The 27,747-nt window shown below is 40.2% G+C and overlaps 2 protein-coding genes across 6 annotated transcripts in view; one reads left to right on the top strand and one right to left on the bottom strand.

Moving 5' to 3' along the window:
- ARHGEF33 (Rho guanine nucleotide exchange factor 33) overlaps positions 1–4,446 on the top strand; it is a 32,732-nt gene extending 28,286 nt beyond the window's left edge. Inside the window, 1 exon segment of the mRNA XM_032683557.1 lies at positions 1,666–4,446. Coding sequence (XP_032539448.1) covers positions 1,666–1,803 — 138 coding nt within the window. The 3' untranslated portion in view covers positions 1,804–4,446.
- Positions 4,447–10,226: 5,780 nt separating this feature from the next.
- Positions 10,227–27,747, bottom strand: part of SOS1 (SOS Ras/Rac guanine nucleotide exchange factor 1) — a 47,778-nt gene continuing 30,257 nt past the window's right edge. For all 5 annotated transcript variants that reach the window (XM_032683550.1, XM_032683553.1, XM_032683552.1 and 2 more), the window contains 14 exons: positions 27,377–27,504; positions 25,758–26,413; positions 20,812–20,893; positions 20,288–20,410; positions 20,022–20,125; positions 18,718–18,940; positions 17,922–18,041; positions 17,443–17,605; positions 16,985–17,102; positions 15,556–15,728; positions 14,675–14,791; positions 14,243–14,507; positions 13,027–13,145; positions 10,227–11,812 (listed from right to left, as the gene is read on the bottom strand). In XM_032683550.1, the coding sequence (XP_032539441.1) occupies positions 11,309–11,812; positions 13,027–13,145; positions 14,243–14,507; positions 14,675–14,791; positions 15,556–15,728; positions 16,985–17,102; positions 17,443–17,605; positions 17,922–18,041; positions 18,718–18,940; positions 20,022–20,125; positions 20,288–20,410; positions 20,812–20,893; positions 25,758–26,413; positions 27,377–27,504 (2,895 nt within the window). In that variant the 3' untranslated portion in view covers positions 10,227–11,308. The remainder of the gene's footprint in view (positions 11,813–13,026; positions 13,146–14,242; positions 14,508–14,674; positions 14,792–15,555; positions 15,729–16,984; positions 17,103–17,442; positions 17,606–17,921; positions 18,042–18,717; positions 18,941–20,021; positions 20,126–20,287; positions 20,411–20,811; positions 20,894–25,757; positions 26,414–27,376; positions 27,505–27,747) is intronic.

The raw sequence follows: 27,747 nt of genomic DNA, 5'->3' as shown, positions 1-27,747 counted from the left end.
GGAGGAGAAAAAAAATGGCACATGGTGGTGCAGCAGCAGGAGAAAGATCTGAGATACAGTTAGACTAGAACACGCCAAAATAGCTTTCAAGTCCACACATTCAAAGTCCTCACCTGCATGTACATGCCCAAGGGAGGGACAAGACAGCTCCTTTTCAAACACGTCTTCCCCAGGGACAAGCAGGGGTTAAAGGTGCACAGCTGGCTGAGTGACAGCTACAACACCCTTCAGACCAGGTAGCCTCTTGTGTGTCTCCACCTGTCAGTGAGCTTCGCCCCCCACAAGTGAATGTTCTGATCAGGTCATAAAGTATGCACAAAGCTGTTTGAAATCCGTGCTATGGGTGGCACCCAGTTAAACAGGTGCCTTTCCACCTGCTGTGAGGAGTGCTGGGTAAGTCATGCCGGTGTAAACCAGCATGACTTGGCCAAACTCAGCCCATTTAACACCAGCAAGGATCTGGTCCACAGGTTTTGTTTCACCTGCATCTGTTGCATGGATTATAGACCCATGCCAAAGTCTATGTGAGAACAGTCAGAACCCAGCAACCGTGTCCTTCAGATGGGACATGGCAAGCAGCACTCTAACCATTCAGGAACACCAGGTCTTGGAGGAACAATGTTTCTGCAGTCTGCAGTGACAGTCCAAGGTCAGCTTTGAGCTGTTACACTCCAGGAAAGAGATGCCCTTCGATTCCTGGGGAAGAGGCCAAGGGTGCACAGCTAGTTCTGTCACTGTTGTGTGGAGAAACACCCTCCTGTTAAAACTAGGCAAGATACAGATGAGGCTGTAGATGCAGATAATGATGGGAGGTAGGTTCTAACAGCCTGACTGAAAAGGCAGCAAGGAAACATAAAAAGAAAAGGAAAAAACCCAAACCTAATGAGTAAAGGAGGTGGTGGATGGCTGAACAGAGGACACAAGGCAGAGGGGATAAGCCATGGGGACACAGGCCCCACAGAAACAGGAGCCTGTGAGCTCTTTGGCACTCACCTGCACAGAGCTGTGGCCCACAGCAGGGTGCAGATGTGGAGCTTGTCCAGAACTGCAGGATATGTTCTCCCTCACATAGCAAAGGAGGTCACCATGGCAGTGGTGGGCAGAATTGGAGAAAAGGGTCTTGTCCAGAGTCCTGCTGAGAGGAGCTTGGCACTCTCCTGAAAGAGGGAAAGACCTTTTAGAGGCACATTTACCAGAAGCTTTGTGTGCTAATGAAGCCTTCTGCCCCACAGATATAAAACCATGCAGCAGCAGAGCCAGCAGAAGAGTCTTTTACAACATATCACAGCTCAAGAAGCCTGAAGCCTCCCTGTCCTAGGGGAGAAAGGAGAGGGTGGGAAGTTTTTCCAACTGCCCAGGCTGGCTTGCTCCCTCACTGGCAAAAGGAGATAGTAAGCTAAACAAAAAGCTTAGCAAGAAAGGCTCCAATTCCCTCTAACAAAGCTTATCCTTCTACTCCTCTGTCACTGCCTCAGCCTCAGAGCCAGCAACAAGCTCTCTGCAGAGGTACCAGTGTTCCTGAGGCCCAAGTGACCTGTTGTTTCCCAGCCTTGCCAGCACCTCCTCACTCACCAGGTCCCTCCTAGCACAGAGAGACAGAGAAAGAGAGAAGGGAACAAGAATGTGAGGTTGCAAATGCTGGTTAAATTGTCTTTTCCCTTTTAGGAGCTCCATGCAGAAGACAACACCAGGTTCTGCCAGAAGGATGACAATGAGCAAACATCCTTCAGCGACCACAACCCGCGGCACGAGCCCAAAGGGGGTTTCCGGAGCTCCTTCCGCAAGCTCTTCAAAAAGAAATAAGCAGCCCCAAGAAAGGCAGGCCACAGCCTAAGCACAACAGTGCTTCCCCAGGTCCCCGAGGGTGGAGACAGATAGCAAGGCCCCAAGATTCCCCTGACTAACACAGAGGGTGGAGGGGTGGGGGAGAGGAGACTGTCACAACTGCCTTACAAACGCATCCTGCTCTTTCTAGTACAGGGCAGGGCCAGGCTTTGGGTTGCAGTGGAGCTCAGCCAGCATGTCCAAAAAGCACAGGAACTTGCTAGCTTTCATCCCTGCCTGACTTAACTTCCCTCAGTTTTGGAAAGCTTTGGCTGAATCCCACTATCTTCTCCTCCCCCTCATCCCCCAAAACTGCTTGATTTGCCATACATCTTTGCTCTTCCAAACTCATGCCAGGTCTTATTTGGGCTCACCCACAACAGAAGGGTTACCTTTGCAGCCCTGGCATCCTGGCCAGAAGTCTAAAATTCCCTTCTTTCCTCTACTTTCCCAAAAACTGCACCATCGAAGATGTCTTCCAGGAGGCCAGCTCGCATTACCTGGGTGGTTTGAGAAGGTCTAAGAAGCATCAGCTGAAGCACCTGAGCATTGTACTGCTTAATCAGCAACATCCTTTCTTTTGGACTTCAATCATTCCCCAAAATCCTCCTTCACCTTTTATGTGGCACCCTGTTTATTGAATTGCCTCCTGCTGTATGAATCTCTGCTCCTGCTGTCAGAATTGCCCATGTCTCCAGGCAGGTGATGCAAGCTGAGCCCAGGGATTGCCACAAGAGACAAAGACCTTATCCCCACTGTGGATCAATGCAGACACTGACAGGGTCAACCAGTGTCCTGGCTCCTGGTCTGTTACACATCTGAAATACACTTTGCTAATAATTCTTTGGCCTGACACCACCTTACAAGCCCAATCACGTGCAGCTTTGGAATGGTTCTTCCAGGTAAAAATTAAGGCTCTAGGGCAGAAAAGTCAATGGTGCACCATGTTCAAAGTCATAGTATCTCCTTCTTCTGCAAGGACAGAACAACAAGGCCACACACATGCCACCCTCCTCGCATTTGGACATGAGAAACCCTCCGCAACTTTGATCTCTGCAGAAGACTGTAGCTTTTGTATGGAAACACAGCCCTCTGAAGCAACACCCATGTCACACCCCAGCAGCAAGGGCACCACTGGTGCAGTGGTGTTACCAGTGGAGTACTACTGGTGAACTGTGGTGCTACCTGAAGCTGGGGCATTCTGAGGGCAGTTTCAAGAGGAAATGTGGTTTTATCACCTTGTTTTGAAAAGCTTGGGACACCGATTTGTCTTAAAGGACAGCTTCACCTTAAGAGGTTGTGAACTGTCTCTATGGGGCCAACAGCAATGTCTTGGGGGAAATATGAAAAGCTGTGAGATTAGGGGCTTGGGACTCCCAGTATCAGCGCAAGGGTGACTGAATTTGGTGCCAAGAGAAGAGCACCCATCATGCTGCATGGCTCTCCTGGCAGTGGCAACAGCACAGGAAAGCCTCAGAGCAGGCTTGGATGCAGTGGCTAATATCCACCGCAGATGCAGGGCTTAGAGCTCTCCCACAGTGTTGACTGACCTGCATTTACCACCTGCTTTTCCTCTTCTGGTGGAAGCAAAGAGGTGTGTGTGAAAAGGGCACCTAAGACAGACAAAATCCATCCTTTATTGCAATTAGAGTTTTCCCAACATTTCAAGAATGTGACCAAGGAAAACCCCAGAGATTAAAATGTTTTAGCTGGTGCCTGTCCCATAAATTTCAATGAAACTAAAAGTCAATTCTCCTCCTTACAAAGAGGAAAGAAGTATATACTTTCCTCCCCTAGCTTTAGGAAACTACTCTGGGAAGATTTTTTTCTTTTTTAATTTAAGGCTTTTAATGGCAAAAACCCCCACCCTTCCATTCTTTCCCTCTCCCTCACATCCTCATTAAATTACAAATTCCCTACCCCTTTCCAGTCAGGATTGCTCCATGCTGACCAGCCACTGAATCACAAAGACAATTCCTAGGACTTGGCAGCTTTCAGTCAGACTGTGTAGGGCCAGGATAGAAATACATAAAGAGCCAGATACTTGTAACTGAAGCATCAGCAAAGCCTGTTTGTTCTGCAAAAGAATCAGCCATAGACGGAACTATTTGTTTGTCCATGGAACCAGAGTTGTACAATTATGGGCAAGTGTCCACTGTACTGCACTAATGCTGTCAAGGGCTCTGATGCTTGGTGTCTTTGGTCTCATATATGTAATGACACTTCTGTCCTTCATAGAACAAACCTGGTTTTCACACTTGCCAGGCAGATGCCAGGACAGAAACAGGACGAAGGAGAAAACCTACCTGCTAACATCTCCTGGGTGAGGAAATCCTTCTGAAGTGGTAGACCCTTGCTTGTAAAATGCATGTGGATTTTAGCTTCTGTTTTAGTGATTTAAGGCACAGTCAAAATTCATGTTTTTTTCTTTCTGATTCTGTATGAGTTCTTACTTCCAGCCCTATACTTATCATTTGCGATGTCCTTGTACCTGCTCAGAATCTGCAAATGTAATAATATGAATGAATGATGCTCACAACCACACACAAACACACAACCTCTTGCAGGATCTATTCCAATTCACCTTTAGTGTACATGTGTGTTCTGGATTATTTTTCTTCCTGTGCCAAATAAATTTGCTTTAATTAACACTGTTGTCCTCTTGCCCTGAATAAGCCAGAAGGCTGCATCCATTAAAGAAACACATGTTTCTCAGGTCCCTTTCTGAGGCAACATTAGTTAAAAAATCCTGTACCCTGACACACAGTCATGCAAGAAGACTGTTTTCTACACGTGGTTCTAAGACTCTTATCCAGAACTCAGCTGAGTCACTCTCTAGGCTTCTGGTCAAGATCCTGTTGTTGGTGTAGCTGACTGTGACATTTCTTCATCTCCTTCCTCCATCTCCTTTACTCCCTTCTGCTGCTTCTGTTGCAGACACATGAACTTTCACAAAAAAATCCTGTAAGTCTCCTCCAGTGCCATACACACCACTCTAACTTCACCTATCCAACTCTGTAAGAGACCTTAGGTATCTTCCTGTATATCGCAAACATCTGTCACAGACCAGTTTTTTTAAAAATTTAATTCCAGTTCTGACTATAATACTATCGTACTTTTGTCACATTCTCAGCAGGGCCAAACAATGACATCACAACAGGGACAACTCAGCCCACAATCCTTACACCTCCCCATGCCACATAGCACCTGCAGCATTCCTCCTGCTTCTCTGTAGCTCTCTGCAGCGTTTTGTCCTCTTTGAGGATAGTGGTCTCAGAGATCCGAGTGTGCCAGCAGAGGTTTGACTCTACAGTCAAAAGCAGTTTTACCCCTGTGAAAATCTGCTGGGGTCTTTGCTCCTCTCATATCAGCAGGCTGCTGGGGAACTAGCCAGTGCCTTAGACAGTCCCTGACAGGACATTCTGTCATCCTGACCGCAACTCTTCCAGATCACCTCTAGTCCCTAGACTCTCCTCAGATTATTCTGACTTTCAGTGCTGGTCAATATATCCTCTCACCACTTCATTCCTCTTAGCCAGCGTAACTGAGGCTGCTTCTAAGTTTGTATAATTTAGGCACTTTCTCCCACTTTTCTTCTCCAGAGTTGTAATGTATTCTGGCTTCCTCTACAGGTTCTTAAGAGTGGTTTCACCTCAGTACAATCATGTACATGTATGAGTACAAATATTCCTTGGTAAGGGCTACAACCACAACAGATTCCAAGGAATCTGGATGTTTTTTCCAAATTCCACATGAAGTTGTCAGGGCTGAGGTCTAAACAGAGGAGAAGCTAGGGCATGCATTGTGCTGCCTTTGGCCACTGTTTGGTTTTGTGGAGTGGATTAGATGGATTAGTTGATTAGTTCTACTTGTGGATGATTTTCACTTATTCACTCTGTTCTTGAAAGCAGATGTTTCACATGTGGCCAGATACAAGATATTAAACATGATGCCCCTTATTGCTGTGATCTGATTGAACAATGAGACGAGATGTAGGCTCTTAGAGAAAATCACCTCCCTAAAAAATTCAGACAGTAAATTCAAGAGACAGTATTTACCCATAGGTGCAAATCCTTTGATATAGTAAAGTTGTAACAGAAAGCCACTGAGCTGGAGTAACACCTACAATAAACAACCCTGGGGTAGAGAACAACACAGTTAGAAGATGCTATCTTATGTCTCCTACTGTATGTAGACATTCCTTACTTGTCTTCTACTTCATATGGCTCCTCTGCTTACAAACTGCTGCATTTTTTTAGTATTTTACTATCCTGAGCAAAACCTAGCCCTGTAGCAGACTCACAACTGTCCTTAATATAAAGCACCCAGTATTTAAGCCTAAGGAAGCAGTCTCAGACTACAAGGACTGTCAGTGTATCTTACATAATCTAAGTGTACACTTCTGGATATGTAAGGCTTTTTTTTTAAAAATTAGCTTTAGAACGTATCTTTTTAATGTCAAAGGTAACAGTCACTACTAAATTTTCACTCAAAATGCAATCTGAATATCACTGCAGACACAGCATACAAAGATCACCTACAGATGGTTACATACAGGGATCATCAGATACACCAGCTACAGATTACCGCTTCTTTTTCTCTCTTTTTTCTTTTGTTCATTTGGGCTTTTTTTTTCCTTTTTTTTCCTTTTTTTTCTGATAATCAGATGACAAAACTTTTAACATGTACTCATTTTGGTAAGTAACCATGGCATCAGATAAAGGCAAATGGAACAAACTTATTGAAGGCTAAGATTTGTTCTTCTCAGAAATAAAAAAAGGCTCATTTCAAATTAGATTGAACAATTTTGTCCAAAGCAATTCCAGTAAGATGTGACCTTTGTTTACCCTTCTCTTTAAAAATATTACGGATGTTCTGCGCATTTGGCAGCTCAATTGTCATGCATCTGGCAAATGGGGTTTTATTTTATTTTTCCCTTACAACTTTTCAGCCACCCAGTAAAGGATTTCACATTTGTTGGCTAGAAAGTAAAAAACAAAAACAAAAACCTTACTCTTTACTTTGTTTCCCTTATAACGCACTATTTTCCACTGAATGCAAAAGATAAATTTGCTCAGAGCTGACAGAAAAATGCATTTAAGCGTGGTTTGTTTTTTTCAATGGAAAACAAGGAACAGAATTTTCAAAGTAAGTTAAAAGCACTTTTCTTTTCACACTTCTGTTGGGCCACAGGTTTCTCTCCTGAAGAAAGGCTTCACCTATGCATCACCCAGGTTTAGAAATGACAATTTAACAATTTTTTCCATGAAGCACAGTAATCTACTACCTTCAACAGTGGTACCTCCAGTGATATTAACAAGCTTGATTCAGGCCAATTAAACAGAAAATCTAATTTAAAATACACATAAAAGAAAAATCATTAAATATCCCACAATGTCAATCTAAAACTTGAAGGATCTAAATCCAGTGTATTAGCATGCTCTTACTGAGACAGACCTCTCCCTCCCTGATTTAAGAGAGGCATATTAGAGAAACAGGATAGTCACCCACTGGAAATGGCTTCTTGAAGACAGAGCACTCAAATGCTTCCATGGTATCAACCCTGAAGCAGGATAATGTTCTCCATTAGCAGACAGTTATAGACAAATTCAATGGCTGCTGAATGCCATGACAACAGCATGTACCTTGGGGTCAACCAGGCGGCAACAACAGTTGACTTTCCCATTAGAGCACCTGAACAGAAGCAAATGCATGGCACTTGCAAAATCACCACAGAATCACAACAGGTTGGGTTTGAAGGGACCTTTAAAGGCCATCTAGTTCAAAACCCTTGCAATGAGCAAGGACGTCTTCAGCTAGAGCTGGCTGCTCAGAGCCCTCGTCCCGTCTGACCTCGAATGTTGCCAGGGATGGGGCATCCATCACCTCCCTGGCAATCTGTGCCAGTGGTTCGCCACACTCATGGTAAAAAACTTTTTCCTTATATTTGTCTGAATCTACCCTCTTTTAGTTTAAAATCATTACTGTCTGTCCTACTGCAAGGAGCCCTATTAAAAAGTTTGTCCCCATCTTTCTTATAAGCCCCCTTTAAATACTGAAAGATCACAATAAGGTCTCCCCAGAGCCTTCTCCAGACTGAACAACCTCAGCTCTCTCAGCCTTTCGTCATAGGAGAGGTGTTCCAGCCCTATGATCAACTTAAGTGTCCCTCCTCTGGACCTGCTGCAACAGGTCGATATCCTTCCTGTGCTGAGGCCCCCCAAGATGGATGCAGTGCTCCAGGTGGGGTCTCACCAGAGCGGAGTAGAGGGGTAGAATCATCTCCTCAACCTGCTGCCCACACTGCTTTGGATACAGCCCAGGATACCTTTGGCTTTCTGGGCTGTGACTGCACATTGCCGGGTCATGTTGAGCGTCTTGACAACCAACACTCCCAAGTCCTTCTCCCCAGGGCTGCTCTCAACCCCTTCCATCTCCCACTATACTGAAACCAGTGGTTACCCCAGTCCAGGTGAAGGACCTTGCACCTGGAATCCTAGAACTTCAAAATTCCCATAGGGCTTTTCTGAGCTAAGGCACCATGACACTCTGAAAGACAATGAACAAACCCAGGTTATGCTCCACTGTTGCACTGGACTATATACAACACAGAAACCTGGAGGTGAAAAAGCACAAATTTTAAAGTTCCACACCTATAAAGTTCTGCTGACCATTATAACCCTGCCTACACAGTTTGCAATTGTTTAGGCTGTGTTTAGCCATACAGCAGCCCTCTAGGGTAATACAGCAACGCTCCTAGCCTCCACACAAGCATGTTTCATTGTCCAGGCCATACGAGATCATCCCAGGCCACACCATACGAGATCATCCCAGGCCACACCAGATCATCCAGGGTCATTTTACCAAGGAGACAAGATAGCCTCATTAAAATGATTTAATTTTCTATGTGAAAAGTGTTGTCACTAATGCAACTATGGTCCAAATAAGAAGTCATTCCAGACTAAAGATTGTTAACACAAAGCTGTTATTACATAAACCAGTGGCTTAGCAGCTGTACTCAAAACTCCTGTTCTAAATGCAACAGGTTTGATTCCCACCCTGTTTTTCCTGTTTGCAGCTGAGTCAAACACCATGGTTTGTGCACTGTAGGACTGACTCATTCTGCTGAGATCCAACAAATGTTTACATTAGGCTCTTGCCATTATTGCCTGTTGTCTGGGTATCTCACCACTAAAACTCCTTTTATCCTCAACCACAAATATGAAATGGCATTCCCCATTTCACATAGGAAAACAGAGACCTACTGACATTTAAGAAATCTGATTAGCAGGACCCATGTGAGGTCTAACTGAGCAACCTAACCAATGGGTCATTCCTTCAGCCTGGTCTGCCTTGGCTGCACAAGGCCAGACAAGAATGTGCCAAAGAAGAAATATAGATCAAAAAGTCTAAATTTAAGGAGTTGTCCTGGTAATCTACTGGTAAGATAATAGTTTAGATAACATTGCCAACAGTATGTTTATCATGGTGTTTATATCCAAAGAACTGATAACCTAAACTCCTGTGGCTGGAGAGTTTTTACAAAGCTACCATATAATGTTCTCCTCTGAAGCCAAGGTTTTGAGATCTTCACTTTTTCTTCTTTTGCCAGAAAAAGAGTTTCAAAACAAAACTGGGAAAGACACCAAGGAAAGAATACAACTGACAGTTTTGAGATTTGACTATGGTGAAAACTGTCATTCTTGTTGAAATCAGAATGCTTTCTGAAATGTTATGATCACACTAAAGGATCAAAGGGCCCTGATCAATGGCATTGCTGAAAGCATTAAAAAAAGGTGATTTCCATCATCATTCATTTAATACCATCTTTAACTGACACAGCTTTCCAGGACAATGAAATGTGTTTTTCTTCCGAAGAGGAAACGTGAGAGAATTTTACCTTGTCCCGTGAGCCATATTAACTGAAGAAAAGATACTTTATGCTTCACATACTTACTGCAGAGGGGATTATGGAGCTTCTTTTCTTCAATAATTGCCATCCATTACTGTCCCAGTACTGTCTGGAGTTGAAGAGCAGCACACAGGTTTATGGATAATCCATGCCAGAATACTTATAACATACACGTTCTGTCATGTGTATTTTGGACACAGAAAGCTACCGCAAAGATTAATATAAGTTTGATTTTTTCTAATATGGGTCATACAGGAGGTGTGAGACATTTTATAAGGTATAATAATTCTGTTTGGGAGTAACCTAGTTTCTCAAACATTACTTAATTATTATTTTGTAACATGCCAAAACCAACCTCTCTTTGGACTTGTTACTAAAATACATACATTGAACTAGGAAGAATATGTACCACAACATGGGCTTTTATCCCCTTCAGTGCTTAACTGAAAAACTAAGTTGAACATTTGTCCATGTAATAATTTAACATATGTCAGCCAAACATATCTTTATTTCAATTAAATTAAAAACAATCTGCAAGTATATTTATGCAACATTCACTATATACACACGATTTATGCAACTGCAAGGCAATTCTATGTATGCTGATTACTCTATTGTTAGTAAAACATGACAACAGCTATGGAAGTTGACAAGTGACTGTTTTCATGGCATGACTGAAAAGGAATAGCTACTAGCCATGAAATGGATTATCAGTAAACCTTAAAAAGAACATGACATAACCTAGCAGAGATTAACAGTCTTCTAAATGTAGTAGTATATTTGCTTCAGATGATAGTGCTGCTTTTAAAAAAAAGTTTGCTGCCACCTTAATGATGTAAGACTTTAATCTGCTCTATCTAAAGAAAGCAATAATTAGACATTATGCTTCCTGGCAAAAATTTATTTTTGAACTGGCACCACAGTATTTCAGAAAATAATAATAAAGTACCTCTTTGGTGAAGCCTAGGTACCCCCTACTACTCATTGTAACAACTTGTAAACAGAACCGCAATACAGTGCTTTGCCTTAATTCTAGCTCGGTTAGGTACCACAGATCTTCCTCACAGTCCTTCTCACAACTTTAGGAAGGTATTTTAAAGCAGGGAGTAAGTAAAGCAAAGGAAAATTAAGAAGGATATAAAGTTCCCTGTTTGAGATTTAAAAAAAGTGCATAATGTTTTCATTCCAAAAACTGTGCCACTGTATGGTACTGATGGATACAAGACTGTTTTCCTTCCTGTACTGGACATTATTGATCATTACACAAACACAGTCTCTGCTCATTGGCCAAAGAAGTCTCTCAAGCCTGTTTTCTGGTACAATCAATCAGTTGTCCATTTACTTTAGAACAATGTCCTGCATACTTAAACAAGAACAGCAAGTTAACCAAGTTTTCCACTAGAAAGTCTGTTTTTGTAATTCCATTTCTGTACACTACAATTCCAATGTATTGGAGAGTTTTTAGTGTTTGGCATACACATCCCAACTCCTTGACACCACCAGGTTCAGTGCATCCATTGCCAGCAACAGACATAGCACCAGGAAAACGCAACTCCCAGCGCGAGGGATAGTTCAGGAGGAGTGGGCATTCTCCAGCAATGGTGGTCCATCCCGATGCATTGATGGGTGTGTGTGCTCCCTTTTGTAAGTTTTTGGAGGAAGCTTTGGGATATGTTGAGAAGTGCTTTGTCGTGGAGGAACAGGTGGTCCAGCAACAGAAGGGAGGTCCACATCCTGTGGTATCAAAGGTGGTGATGGAAGATGCCTCCGTGCTACATGTGGAGAAGGTGTCTGAGGGGGAGGGGAAGTAAACGGAGATGGACTGTTTGGGAAAAAGGTGTTACCAAGTTCGCTTTTTCTCCCCAGTGGTGGAGGTTGGAGGTGTAGTGGTGAGCTAGAGAAAACATCTGGAGTTCGCACAGGTTCTCGTGGTGGTAACTCAGGAGGGTTTACAGTGGTAACACAAGAGTCAGAGATGCAGGTCCGATCAGGCACTGAGTACCTTGGTGAATACACTTTAGAGGTTGGTTGCCTAGGAGGGATTGCTGGTGGGTTGTCCAGGTTTGCAGAAGTAATCTGAGATACACAAACATTTCATTCAATAAAATTCTAGAGTGGCAGCAAAGAACAGGACCCTGCTGTGACACAGAAGCAGAGCTCCCACACTGTGGATTGCTCTTAGCAAGGGTGCATCAATACATGAGTTAACAGCCAAGGATGGAAGGAATGAAGATGCACAGAGAGGGACAAAAGCAAGGCAAAGAATGGTCAAAGCAACAATTTCCATGCTAATTCCAGGTCTGCTTGCTGGGGAGGTATGGGTATCTTCCACCACCTCCCCAACAACAAGCACTTGGGGTGGGTAAACACACCAGATATTTCTTCAAGAAAATGAGGAAAGGGGAGAGGCTGATAATGCTGAAGAGGGAAAGAATAAACTATGCTCAGAAGATGGAATTAAGTAGTCAGAATTATGGAAGTAAACAGTTCCCAAGCTGCAGACCACAGAGACAGGGTAACTGGTCCCCAACAACCTATCAGGTATGTTTCCAATTACACTTTGGTAGGAACATGATGCATTAAATTCTGCTGACTGACTGCACAGTCACCTGTAGTCTGAAAACTTGCTGAAGAGCCATATACAAGCTCTCTTCAAAGACATATGTGTTCCAAAATAATTTTGAGTGGGATTTTCAAATCTGAAGTCACAAACTAGCTCACACTGAAATCAGAAGAAATTTGACACTGTCTGCAACAAAGGCTGGATCAGATGCCAACAGCCAGACAAATGCAAAAGGAAAACGTAGCAATGGCTTAAGGAGGCAGGCAGACAGGATGGGTAAATAGGAAGGGAAAGCAAGGCACTTGAGCACCACAGCATCAGGGTCAAATATTCTGAAGAAACTTTTCAGAGGACTGAATTGTGTACATCACTTTCCATTATTACTGTTTTCCTCAGTTCTTCACCCCCATTCATCCATCCTAAAATGATACTCTGGAACAATTATCGCAGATGGAAACACCTGCCTGAAGCCTCAACTTACAGGGCCTGAGCATAGCACATTAGTAGATGAGACATTTCTAACCCTAAATTTAGGTCCCATCTGTTTTCATCTGTTTGAGATCAAGACATAATGAGGCAGAGCTGTGAAGGCTTGAAATACATGGCTGCTTATTCTTTCACATACAGTTCTTCAAAAATAAATGTGTATCTACCTTTAAGAGTTACCTTCTATCACACCCTGCCCTCTGCTCCCAGAAGACAAATAACCTTTTTTCTCCATACTTACTTTTGATGGGGAGGATTCAGCTGGGGCAGATTCTGGTCTTCTTCGTGGAGGAACTGGAGGAGGGACAGGAGCATCATCTGAATTTTTGGTAAAGTTTATGGATGACACAGAAGCAGATCCTAGTGGACATTAAAAAAAGTGTTGATAATGATGAACTTTTGTTTGACTTAATATATTTTCTTTATTGCTGCCAATAAAGGTGTCATAAATAATAAAGCACTTGCTCATAAAAAGCATCATGAATCAAAAAGGTGTTAAATAAAGACAATGAAACAAGCCTCTAACTTGCAGCTTCCAGATAAACTGCTTTTGTGAGCTGCAAACATCTGATGGCTGTGGCCATCAGTTCCTGAACATTCTTAAGTAATCCTCGAGACCAAAACCACACCACAAACTCGTTCTTATACCATAACAGCACTAAAACAACATCCTGAACCTGCAGTCAATGAGCCAACCCCACAATGAAGAAACATCTTCTCCCGAAGAGGTATTACAGAGATCTGGCTTGGAACTCAACAATGCCATTGCTCTGCTAAGCAACCTCTGCTTTTAGTAAGTCATTTCACCTCCTTGTGGCAATCAGCTGAACACAGGACTGACCTTTGAAAGCCCTCATATATGAAAGGAGGCTATATCCATTATTAATTACTGAGAGCACACCATAAAATATGAGCTTCCTTGTGTGTCAGTGAAGACAGAAGAAAAACAGGTGTGAATAGGTCCTGATGGATTTAAAGCAAGGAAATACTTATTTTTAAGTTCTGCAGGAAAACCATCCATGTACACTGAAACCAATTTGTAATGGCAGATAGCAGAATAAGGCACCCACAAAACATTCATTTTTCACTCCCATTGTTCACCATCAGATACTCACCAAACATATTCAACCCATATATATTTGGAAGCAAATCCAGCAAGTTTGTTTGGGGCGTATATAGGCACTAGAGATATATCTCTGCCTTCTGTTTTGACAGTTCCTCCAAAGCCTTGTAATAGTCTCTGTCTAACACACCTAATTCTGTTCAGTTTCTCCCTTTATAATAAAAACTTACTAAAGAAAAAAGGAATAAAAAAACCACTGAAAGTTCTTGCTGCTGCAAAGGAGACAAAAGCGACTACTTCTACAGTCACTTTAGAAGACTAAGCACGATTTCACCTGTCTAACGTCACAAAATCTAACAGATACATTGTTGGTGGACTATCTGTTAGCACCTACTTGTATGAAAGGGACTCGAAGGATCGGAGTCAAACACACTGCAGGCGTCTGTGGTGCTTGAAGTGGCAGAAGCAGGGGGAGGGGTCAGAGGTGTTCGGGGAGAGTTTGGTGCAGATGCTGTAGCTTCAGTCTCGCTCTCTGGGATGCGGCTGTAACTAATTTTCCTTGGCTCCTGTTGCAGAGGTGTAGGATGTCTCATGGTACCTGGCCTTGGATTAGAAGGACGAACACCTGGGGACTTGAGAGGATAGCTGTACTTTTTGGGCTGAAACGATAAAAAAAAGATAGTATCAAACAAAATCAAAAGGCCACGAGATCACCTAAATGTAGCTTTCTATCTATGAAGTCAGAGATCTAAAATGACTTCTGTTATCTATGAGAGACAAATGTAAGCACTTTTTGAAAAAAAATTTACAAAACTTGAATACTAACAAATCTTGGAGGAGGCTTGACATTTCTTGGCTCTATCTCTAGTGACTTGTTGAACAGATAATCTGTAAATTCTGTCTCCACGCTGCTTCCCATTGGATTCAGGTTTTCGAAAAATCTCTGAAATACAAGAAGGTAGAAAACTTATCAGCTAAACTGCTTCTTAGTACTGTTTGCTTCTACTGATCCCAACTGTTCAAGAGAAGAGAGAAAATGCTGGAGTCAGACTTTTAGGTTATTAAATCTATTTGTTGCCAGTCCTTTGCTGGGCATTGCTACCGCTGTGCTTGGCCTGAAAACCAGTTGTGCAAGTACCCTAAATACTTTCTGCAGTGCAAAATCAGACCAAGTTAGCTCCAACACCTTCAGAAGAAGCTGCATATAGTCTATTGTTACACTGATGACAGAGAGGACGTGGCCCAGAGAACACCTCAGACCAAGGAGAACAAGTACCAGGAGAAAGAAAAATGTATCACCACCATCAACGCATGATGTAAACACAGTGCCATCAGGTAAACCTGGAAACATAAAGGCAGTGTAACGCAGGAGGAAAAGACAACTGGGATCACTGGACAAATAATTTTAACTGAGTGAAGGTCAGTGAGAATCTATTAGTTTCAGTTCCTGTTTAGCACTGACCAATAAGAAAACCTACCAATGTCCCAGTAGCTGAGAAAAAAATGAAACAAACCCCACCAAACCACAAGCATTGAGCTTTTTGCTCTTTCTTATGGTGAGACCCAAGAGAGGTTTTATGACAGGCTCATCTCTGATCCAGTCAGCTTGAATCTATGTGAATTCAGTCTATGCTTAGGGTCTGTCAGCTGATAGAATCATCACAAAAGTAGCTCAGTGCATGGACTCAAAGAAGTCATGCCACTTACCCTGATGTCAAATTCCACTCTTAAACAATATGGCTGGTTCTGGTACTGCTGTATCTCTCCTGTTATTTCAGCTACCTTTCTTCTCTTGCTGAAGTTTATAAGTTCCTTCCCGTGCCGCTTCAGAAATTCAGGATTGCCTTCTTCTGTTTTCAAAATGTTAGTTAAGTAAATCCCTAAAGAGCACACAGAAGAAGTTCTCAACACGTAGTACAAAACAAGGAGGAAGTCACGACTGGAATACAAAGAATTCTTATAGAATTTAATTAGTGCACTCTAATTATTTAGAAAACTTCGCTGTTAGGGTCAATAAGAGAATCCCGCCTAATTTTCAAATAAGGGCAACAATTTAAATATTTTAAAAAAGTTGCCTTTTTTTCATCAAAGTCCCAAAGACTATGCACCTTTCTATTGTTAAGGAAGCTTACACAACTGAACGCTACTAGCATTCTGCACTAAAAGTGTATACTGAACACAAGTGCTCTTAATGGCTCTACTCCACAAGACACCCCAACTAAACTCCAAAAATTTATTTTCAGGTTTTATCCTGGCTTCACAATTGCACCAAATCATTTGAAGATTTGAAAGAAAAAAGTGCTCTCAACTCCAAAGATAATGTATCTGGAACTGTAACTATGACTCTTCCAAGTATAACTTGACAGAACTAACTGAAGCTATTCACATGTGATTCTGCTAACCTCTACTCATCTCTGAGGCAGGACAGAAGGTTTCTCAGTTCTTATCTTTCTCTGTAGGGCTCTGGAGTATATCTTTCCCCAACTGGTAAAAGGCCAAAGAACCCATCAACACTATTTTCTTTCAGTTTTGGCCTGAAGCTTATGTTGGACAAGTGCAATGTCCAGACTTGGAACTGACCTGCAGCAAACATTTAAGTAACTTGCTCAAGAACAGGAATGCTGTGTGCTTAACATCACAATTTGCTAAATCTCAGCAATCTACTTTAAAGAAGAACTCTTAAATCTGATGATAAAGAGGAGGGTTTCTTCCAAAACTCTGCTTTTACAGAAATAAGACTTTTTAGTAGAAATGAGACTCTAGCTTTATTTCTTGAAGCTCTTGATGGGGGTCCTTCTTTCTCTACTAGTCAATGGCAATAATATTTCTAATGCGACTGCCTTCTATTTAAGGCATTTCTGGTCACTTCAAACCACATTCAAAGTAAAAATGAGTAAATATGTAAATAAGATATTGCAGACATAGTTATTTTTACTGCAGATAACATCTGCAACTAATAGTCACCTTAATTTTTCCTTCACATATATGTAATTAATGTCTGGGTACCTGAAATTCCAACCCACCTGTCCTGTTAAAACCAACTTGTCACTATTGCTCATACTCTGTTTAGTACCTTAGCTCAATACTTTCCAAATGTTTAAACATGATATAGCTCATTCAAACCAAACATACTTACCAAAAAAAGGCACACAAGGAGGATTAATGGACCTGAGTTTTGCCAAGTATTTCTTATAATGATCCTCACTCAGCTCATAAGCTTCTTCTAAAATCTTCTTCTGGCGACTTGGAATTTGCTTAAAAGAGAGATTAAACAGGTTGTTTGGAAAGGCAGGGTAGAGGTGCAGCCCAGCAACAATACTGAGACTAATGGTCTCCCACAGATATTTAAATCAGAGACCATGAGGACAGTGCCTCACCATGAGAAGCCTTTCTTAAGCGAGGATGGATTTCTTGCTTCTGAAACCAAGCAAAAAAACCTCTCTATTACACCCTGATTGATTAATTTCTTGGGGAATTTACTTTCCTCGCTCCTTCTTTGAAGTACATGCTTACTGAAAAGACTAAGGCTTTTAGTGTGGCTAAGGTACACTGCATTACACTTCCATACCAGAAATGGAAAACATTTCACTGTACCTCAAATGTGTGATCCAACCTATACACTGCTGCGGAGTTCATAGCACTGACAATCTCAAGGACACCATTGAAGTTGTTCAGCTCTTGAAAAACTTGCAGGATCTCAATTATCCGGCTCACTACAATTACTCTTTCCTCTAGGTTTTCTGTTTCTACAATGCATCTAAATACACAAGAACATTTGATTTTGTATTAAAGCATTGGTGAGTTTTCCAAAATCAAATATTAAGACATAACACAAACAAATATGAGTTTATCAAATTAATTGAGACAGTTCTGAACATGTTTAGAGATTTGAAAATATTCTAAGAATAAAAAGCTGAGACCATTATGTTAAAATTCTCAGAGGGACCAGTTTTAGCACCTAAACACAACTCAAAACAGGAATTCTCCCCAAACAGAATTTTTCACAGCATCCTTGTGAATGGACTGTAAATGTCCAGATATGGAGTAGGCGCAGATTCAGGAAAGTCACTTACTTTTCAAACCACAAAGTGAGGTTAGTTGTATGCCTTATCATTTTGAGAAGGTTGGGAGAATTAATTTCTTTATCTTCCTTTGTCCACACACTTCCAACAAGTTCTGATGGCTGCACAGCTCTAGAAAAGTAGATGCATTATCAAAAAATGTAAAATTAAAATAATTAAAAGCAGGAAAAAAGACATTATTTTCCTAAACCTTCTTTATTTTCACTGAATTTGGAATTCACATTTAGAAATAAATTCTTAAGGTATCACTTCTCTTTTACAATGTTAGGCTCCCCTCATGACTATATGGCTGATATTTCTACACTTCTTTTTCAGACTAAGTATTTCTTAATCTATGCAACTCTTAACCATCTCTGTACATCTAAATGAAGAATAAGCCTCTATCTCATTCACCATAATAAAATGCGAGCTTCCAATGCCTAAACAACCTTTCACAGAGAGCTGATGAGATATGACATGGTCCATAATCTGCTTCAGAGACTAAGACATGAAAGACCCTGATATAATAATTGTTCATACTTCTCAGAGGTTGATCTACTCAGAAAATATCAAGAGAAAGCTGGAGCACAATACAATTAACAGTATGCAACAGTCACATGTACTGCATGTTAACTTGGGGAGGATAAAACAAACACTATATTTCAGAGGGTTTTTTCTGCAAAAATAGTAATTAATACACAGCACTGGCAGAGTACCTTCACCTACCATGGGCTTCACCCCCAGACACAATTTCACGCCAGAGAACATTTTGATTTGTGTTGTGTGTTTTTCAGCAGAGGAAAGTTACCTGTAAAAATCTGACTCAAGTAAAGTGAGCTGCCGAGCAATTTCTATGGGATGCAAAGTGAGCAAGTCAAAAGTCTCAGTGTGTCCTGGTTTGCTTATGTGCCATTCAATTGCTGGGGGTGGGCTCTCAAAAGTGATGTTGTGACTGGGCCCGATGGCTTGTGCCTGCTTTTTCCGGTTGATTATCTTTGTGATCGATTCAACCCATTTCTTCATGGCTTTGCCTGGCACACAGAGAAAACTACTGTTTAGTTATTCTTATTACTGTTTTTCCTAAGAGGTCAGTAAAATTCAGAAATCTTTGGATTTAAACCCAAGACTACTAAATTAAAGCAACCATATATTCTTAAGAAGTCGTGTTCTCACACAAGTCTGAAAGTATTCAAACATATAAAAAATTCCTCAACAGCCAATGCTGAACACGAGTTTGCCAAGCACAAATCAGAACACCCAAACTAGGCTCCTGCTCTGATTTAGATGCTTTCCTTTCTTTTCTGAGTTTACAATGAATTTATGGGAATTAACCTTCTTTCACCCCAAATGCACTTCTGCAAACACCCTGAACTTTATACTTCAGGCAAGAGTGCAGGTCCAAAACCACAGAAAATCAAAATTACAAACAGGGAGAAGCTTCTCCCTGTACCGTATTTACCATCAAAGCTCAGAATAAAATCAAAAAGTCAAATGTCTTTTTAACTCTACACCATAAGAATTTCATGCACAAGTCCACTGAAAATTTATCAGTAGCCCCCACTAAACTAGCTGGCTCATTCTCCCCTCTTTTTAACTGCTAAATAACCATTAAATACTTCTCTGACTGCTCCTGTATCTGTCTTGGTTTTATCTAAAAAGAAACATGAAAAATCTGTACAAACATAACTGCAAAGCGTACTACAGTTCTAATATGCACTGTGAAATAGCTGGAAACCCTTGTTTCAAAGAAACTGTGGTTTCCACCATCAAACTTTTATAAAAATTACCCCTGTGTAAAGTTTAAGATGACAATCAAAGCAATCATTCTGTCCTGATCATTACTCAGTTCTTATTACTTTGCATTATTTCAGTCCCTTTACAACAAAACCAGTGCTTGTTTACATAAATAACAATTATTATTCTGAACAGGGGTCAGATTTTGAATAACAGTGTGGGGGGGGAAGTGATGAAAGTTTATTTTATGCTTTTTATGAAGTATTTAATAAGCAGTCCTGTTTTTATCTGCTCAGTGAAAGGAAAAATTATTCCATTCCATACCTTTAAAAAGGGATGCTTTGTGATAAATGCCAGCATTTAAGAAACTGTAAGTACCTCTTACTGTTCCAATGAATTCCTCCAAACGTTTCAGAAGATCAGCATCTCGTTCAAAGTCATAGAAGTGGTGTTCTACCCAGTGTCGACATACATTTAATACTCTGCAAAAGTAAAGAATAAGTAAACACTCTACAGTACAGTCTATCTTCCCCACCAAAGCATTTACAAGAAAGGCAATGCTGGAATGACCAGTGCATCCAAAAGATGGTACTTCAAAAGACTTAAAAGGAATTCTGTTTGGTTTACAAGGATGCCACACTCACCGTAGCTGCACAGGCTGAATGTACTCTTTTCTAAATCTTTTTAGCTCTGCACTAAGGGGCTGGTCTCCGTTCTCCATAGCAATACGGTCGGCTTCCGTTGGCTCAGGCTCTGGGATTTCAAATCTAGCACAGAAGATGGGTGTAAGCACTAGGCTCCTATTACACTAATCTTGGTCACAGCATGCATGAATTAAAGACAGCTTGAAATTCAGATAATTTCCACATGGCAGAATCTTGTGTCTTTGTAAGTACATAGGAAAATTTGCTAAATTCAATACCAATACACATTTCAAAGACAAAACCACGGGATGCTGAAGTTACTGGAGCTACCTGAACAATAATAAAGCTTCTGGACATAAACTTGTACATTTTACTGGCAATCCTTGAATTTGACAACTTTTTAAAAAGTGTTTGAAGTGAATCAAAACCAACTGGAATGCCAGAATCTTACAAACTCCAAGTAAAAAATAAAAAAATTAATAATTTTGCACTTCATAAGAACAGTATTTTTAACAGTGTCATACCTTTCTATTAGCAAACTCAGCAACTCTTGAGGTCTACAGAAGGATCTATATGTTGTGAGAAAAGTCCGAACAAAGTTGGGATCTAAGACAAAGAATAATTTTACACTTATGTCAGCATTACCTGATTTTTTTCCTTTAAAATTACTGTAACTATCCTTTAAAATTAAGAATGCCACCCTATCAATTTACAGAGAAGATGACGTAAACTTAAATGGCTTTGGTAACAATTCAGAATCTGTTAAAATAGCAATTCAAAGCAGAATTTAAAACCAGATTTTTTTCTGTTGAAAGTTCAGAACAGTGACTTTCCCCCCCTTCAATTATTAAAAGATAGGATTCTTTTCCAATGACTTCAAAATTAATAAATAGATGATTTTATTTATGAGTTATCTAGTCAACAACTTTGGTTTTGACAATGACTGGGACAAGATAACTCAAACAACACAGCAAGCAACCTTGCATTGGGTAGAAATGGCCTCTTCTAGAGGAGAATGTTTTCCCTGAACTGGCACAACTGGTCATGGTTAAGGCAGACTAGACATTTTTCAGCTAACTTGAGAGCTATACTTTGAGGTTATATTTATTTCACTTCAAGAAAATCAATCATTTCATTTAAATTGACTAATTACTTAACAGTTCATTTACAACATGAAAATGTTTTTTAAAAACAAGCAAGTATTCAAAACAAAAAACCAAAGCGTCTCCCCTAATTACAAGAGCAAAACCATTTGTTTTCAAGTATGAGGAAATGCAGTGACAGCACACTGGTACCGCACAGAGCTAACTCGAAACAAGGTTAACACTGTTATCACTGAACAAAATTAATGAGCAAATTGCAGTGGCTTTGCATATTAAATCCATATTCAGATTTTAAAACCTAACCCCAACTGGTAATTGTTTTGACACAGAGTGGCTGAAGAGGAGCACACAGGACTTGAAGCAGGAGTTCCTATAGGCTGTAACATAGGAAAAAAAGCTTGCTTTATTTGTCCTAATGCTATATTAGATTTGTTTCTTAGAATATGGATTTTTAAGAGCTGTTTTAAAATCCTCCTTAACTTTTTATCAGCATCTTGTCCATTTGAATGAACATTCTACTCTTATTAGATCCCACTAAGTTCTTCATTTACGCAACAGTTTACTGTGATGTGTCACACAGGTTAACTGTGTATTGTGTAACACAGCATCTCTTTGCATTTCTGTTATAATTCCCATTTCTTAAACAATTGGCTATTCTGCTTTACCCATGTCCTTCGCTACGCCATTTTTCTAATCATAACCCCTCTCCCATCACTCGTGGAAACTGTACAGTCCAAAATTATTTTCAAAGGCAAAACCTCAATACTTTTTGCATCTGTGTCCCCATCATCCTCACTGTAAAAATACACAATTTTTGTTGTACTAAGGAAGCACAGTAGCTCACGCTTTCGCAGCTTGCATTCTGTACATAGCATCTACCCTAAAAAGATTTTGTCTACATGAAAAATAAAGCCTCCATGGCAATTAACATTTTCAGATCACTGCAAGCTCTGAGTCACAACTATTGTTATTTACAGGTAGGGTCAGCAAACACATCCACAATACATATTGAATTTTAAATGAAGTAGATCAGAAAATCAAATCTAACTTTGTTATCTTACTAGCAAAGACTGTAACTCAAAATAGTGTACAATATACGAGCAAGTGTTAAAAAAAATACAGACAACACTAGTTAGCCAGGATGTCTGTTCATGTGATAATTCTCTCTTCAATGCAGCCAATTTGAAAGCTAAAAAAGAACAATAACTTGTTCTACAAGGATTTATAAATAATCACCCTTGAATTCCTTAAGAAAGGAAACGGACACTATGATGACGCACAAGCACTCTTAACATATCAAAGCTTTAAAAATAGAAGAGCACTGCCCTATAGATAAAAAAAATTGCCATGACTTTAAAATCTTGGTACCACCTAACTGAGCTGCTCTTAAACAAAAATCAGGCAAGAGGAGATAACAAATGCAGAAACATAGTAAAACACGTAAACCCCATCAGAACATGCAAATAGGGTCAGAACCTGAATTTCTAATTGAAGGGCAGTTTCTCTCATATAAAAATATATGGAAAGTTGCTTTTGCAGAGGTGATTTCTCCCTGTTTTGTTGCTCCACCACAGGATAGTTTGGACAGTCTGCTGCACCTTGTGGCCAGGTGGCTATCAGGGCTGTCTCCCTGTCTGAGCTCTTGCAGTGGGTTGGATCCTTCCCAGCCCCAGCAGTGTTGATCCCTTAGATCAAATATTTTGACTGATAAAAAGGTTTGTGCATTGTCAGGCAGGTGAGGGAAGAAAGATAAAAGGTCCAACACCCATATCTACAAACGAGATGAATCATGTGGATCTTCACAGATGACAAAAAAGTTGAGACCTGATTTGACTACTGTCTGAACACAGTCCATATACTTCTCAACATGCAACTAACTAAACTGCTCTTCAGCTACCTGCAACAAATTCATACCATCTCTGTAACTATATCTGTAATTATTCCTTATACCACTTGACCTACAAAGAAAAAAATGTAAAGAAAAGTCACAGCTATGGTAAATACTGTCTTGAAACTGTCAGATCAAGGGCTGACACAACCAGTCACACTGTATTTGAGAAAAGTTGCCTCAGAAAAGTAAAGGTTTGCTATTCTGGCATAAGAGTGTAGAGTAAATAAAATCTTTTAAGATTACCACCACACAAACACAATCCCATGTGGGGCAAGAAAAGCATTTCTCCAGTCTGTAGCCTTGAGCTCAGCTGACACACATAGGAAAGAGCTGAAGTGTTACTATGGAAAGTTGTTGTCCCAATTCCTGCATCTCACAAGATGCAACAAAACACTGAATGATTTACACTGAAAATGGACCATGCTTCCTGTACAACAGAGCACTTTTGGCTGAGTCATTATATCTCTTATTTATTTGTACCCTTGGAAAAGACTGCACAGAATGATTAGAACAATGATGTTTTTCCTCACAGATAAGCAATTATAAAGCAGAAGGTATAGAAGATAAGAGTGTTGAGAAATGATGTGCAATCTAGCAATTCAGCATCACGTCCATGTAAGTTGCACAAAGATCTTTAAGGCTACAAAGACAGGCTAATACATTACAAGACAACCATTTTTACCCTTTTGGTCAAAGTCTTTCAGCCTATCTCATGGTACCTATGTTCTCAGTGTTCTCATGCAATAGTTTGGTCAATGTCACCCATACCTACAACATTAGGCTTCAAGCAACCTACTTAAAGCCCTATTAAATAGACATTGTCACAAGCAGGGATTTAAATGACAGTGGACAAAATGGATCTAATCAGTTGATCTGAATTCTTGATGTTCTATGGGTTAGGAAGGCCAAAGAAAAAGATGCAGACGCAAAAAAACCTCATACAAGAGACGTATTTCAACAAGCTACACACATCACAAAAAGAGGCCTTCCTGTTTTATGGAACTGAACAATGTAGTCTGTGGCTCCCTGGACAGATACAATGCCTGAAGAGCCCTGTTAGCTGTGGCACTGAAGTCCCAGCACGTCTGAAAAAGGCAATTTTCAATGGTGCGCAAGTCAGCCAAAGCAAAGCAAATGTTCACAAGGGCACTAATGAAGGACTATTTTTGCTAATTCTTTGGCAAAGACAATGCTAGCTTTAAAAAAAAAAAAAAAAAAAAAAGTGTTTTCCTTTCTCTAAGACTGAATTGTTTGATTTTAACTTCCAAAACCATAAAATGATGTAATAAATCATGCCTACAAAATTTGAAGCCAAGAGCTAGAAGTTTATAAAGTTACAAAAAAATGAAGACAGGTACAAGACTGCTCTGGTAAAAACTGCCAGCACAATATTGCACTTGGCTTTTTAGTAAATGTAAGAAAAATTCAAGGAACTGAGAAGAAGAGCAATAAAAGCAGTGGAGTAAAGAGAAGCAATTACAAGTATTTAAAAAAGTAAACAAGTACTATACTACACAAATTATATTCCGCTTATAATTATATATTTTTATATAATATATGTATTATATGCTTTCAAACAAATATTCCTGGTTTATGGAGGGTACCTAGGACTGAGTTGCAGAAGAGCAATCTATGATAATCAGAATGTAAAGAGTAAATAGAAAGAAAAAAAAGAAACTGTTGAATATGAAAAGCACTAATACCAAGATGTGTGGAGTTTTAGAATAACTGACACGCAGACAGAACCAGAAAAATAACAAAAAAACCTCCAAACCCCAAATGCAAGCCCATGTTTGGCAGCAGAGCTTATGAAAATGCTGGGATGTTATCAAGAAAAACTCCACACATTGAGGTTAGCCTGGACAATCACATAAATGTCTTTAACGTGTCTTCAACACAAACAGAAACCCTAAGTCAAAAGTCCTTACATCAAATTCTCACTGCAGTTCTGATTAAGACAAAGTCCTGAGGCCAAATTATGCAAGTGATATTGCATTCTATCAAGCTGATATTGGTCTTTCCATTACATGCCGGCACGGACATAGGTAACAGATGATAGAGTACAACCCTTAACTGAAAACACTGGGCCCATAATATCTCCTGCAATGCTGGTGCTTCGTGTGCCACCAAGCTTTGGAAGTCTCCAGGGAAGGCAATTCTTGTAGCCTGGGGCATAAAGGAAAAAGTATTGTCTAGAGCTCAATCCCTGCAGGCCCCCATTCCCCCATCCCTCGCACAAGAAAACCTTATGCACATGCATACGTTCAGCCAAACAGGATTCACATTCTTAACAGCTACAGCAGGGAATACTTAGATGTCAGAACTATAACCCAAAGAGCATACTAGAGTATGTGCACCGCAAAGCACACTCACTTTCCACTCACTTTCTATATTTTGCTGCATGTATTTAACACAGGAAGAGAAGCGTAAATGAGTCACCACCTTGAGTTTTGGCTATATAAACCAAGTGCCTCACCTGCATACATGTGGTAAGTCAGCCTCTCGATGAGCTTCACAACAGTTCCTGCCTTGATGATGGGGATTCCAGATTTGGGCTGCATGTTTTCTTCAAACACAATATTCTCTTCAGAGTCGGGTTCTGCAAATCTATAAAGCTCAGGATTTGGAAATCTCATCTGCTCCTCTTTTTCTTCCTGCAACATTGTTACATCCAACATCCTTTCCAGCGTGCTTCTATATTGCAAAGATATCAATGCTGCCATCCAGTTGTTTTTCTCTTCAGCTGATTTAGCAGCAAAAATAACACTGTTCTCATCTTTTAAGATGATTTCAAAAGCATGTCTGTACTCATTAGTGTCGTCTTTATCATTGATTTGTACCTTTCGCATGAAGAACTTTTCCTTTAGTCGGTATTCTGCATTGCTAGCACCAGGAAGTCTTGGCTGGCCATGATTTGACTTACAGCAAATCATCAAGCCATCAAATAGAAATATGTGTCTCTCGTGCTTTGCTCCTACACGTGTGAGTGTTCCTTCCATGATGAACTCGTTACAGCATTGTCCAATGTCTTTACCCTCCCAACCATCAATATTTTTCTGGATTTCATTCATTTTCTTAATTGCTAGCTGTTTCCCCTTCATCTGCTGAGTATAGAACCGGCATGCAGATTCACTTCAGTGAAGGATGGGAGAAAGGCAGCCTATTAGTATACATGTATTTGAAAAACACAACCACCTCTAACAGCAAAACCACCAGATCATCATTCTGAGTAGCGTGAATTCTACTGAGAATCCAATTTCAGCACTCAATATCAGCATTATTGTAAGCCTTGACTAATGTTTCTATTAAGTATCTCATCTGATAAATTCTCTACTTATCTTCAGCAACAAATATTTTACCTAAACACAGGCAACCAGATGCAGGCAAGCTGTTAGTGTTTCTTAGCTTAACAAACCACGCACTTTCATAACCAACAAAACAATTTTAGATTGCATTAATTCGAAATGAGCACATTCAGGAAAAATAAGCTGCTAAATGCATTCATATCCAAGCCTAAAGATTACCCTTTGCAGCACAAAACTTGTCTGGCAAAGAAAATATTGAAACAATTTTAAGAGCAAAAGCAAACTTTTAACATGTTTAAATAATTACACAAACATTAGCATTAAAAGAAACAGCAGGTAGCATAATCCAAGAATTTGCTACAACAGTGCAACTAAGTACCAGTTAGCTACGCATCTATTTCTATTAACCAGTGATAATTTTAACTAATAATGCACAAAACCTCTTCAGATTTCAAATTCAAGAACATTCTCTTCTAATCACAGAGAAAGGTACTTTTACAATATTTTAGGTGGATATTTATTATCTGAGCATAATTATCCCACAAATGCCATAACTTTCTACTTACCAGTGAATTCTCAGAACGTCTCAACTACCAGTTTGCAAGGACACATAGAAATTAGAACTGTTTTCAAACAATAACAAATTATCTTGGCTTTGATGTCACTTCCTCTGAAAAAGCAGGCTTGTCACAAACTATTTTGTTCATTGTTTACTAAAAGAGGAAACTGGGAGCCCTGGATTTATAGCAAAGCATTAAGAGCAGAAAGCAGGAAAACCGGAAACGTTTACCTAAGCCTTCGTTTTGCAAGGCTTTTGGAGCATATCCGTTCCATACTGCTTTGAAGATTGAGTAAGGCAGTTATTGCTTGCTTTAAGCACTCTTTATCCTCTTCATCCTCACTTCTTTCTTCCAATTGCTGTGAACATTGAAAGTAAAAGACAGAGAGTGTTACAAGCATTTTGGAATGTGCAAATCCAGAAGTTTGACCCAGGAAGAAGAAATCTAACCATCTGCTGATTTTGCATGTTCCTGCTTGTTATTAAAGTTAATGAAATAACCAGGTGCTTTACTGACACAGGTGAGAGACAACAGTCTGCTAAGAACTTAATCTCAGCAAAAGGAGAGCAGCAGTCACTAAGGCCCCCCAGACACAAACACA

The sequence above is a fragment of the Chiroxiphia lanceolata genome, chromosome 3 (assembly GCF_009829145.1).
Source record: "Chiroxiphia lanceolata isolate bChiLan1 chromosome 3, bChiLan1.pri, whole genome shotgun sequence".
Classification (NCBI taxonomy): domain Eukaryota; kingdom Metazoa; phylum Chordata; class Aves; order Passeriformes; family Pipridae; genus Chiroxiphia; species Chiroxiphia lanceolata.
Note: the sequence above shows the minus strand (reverse complement) of the source record. Positions and strands in the feature narration are given on the sequence as shown.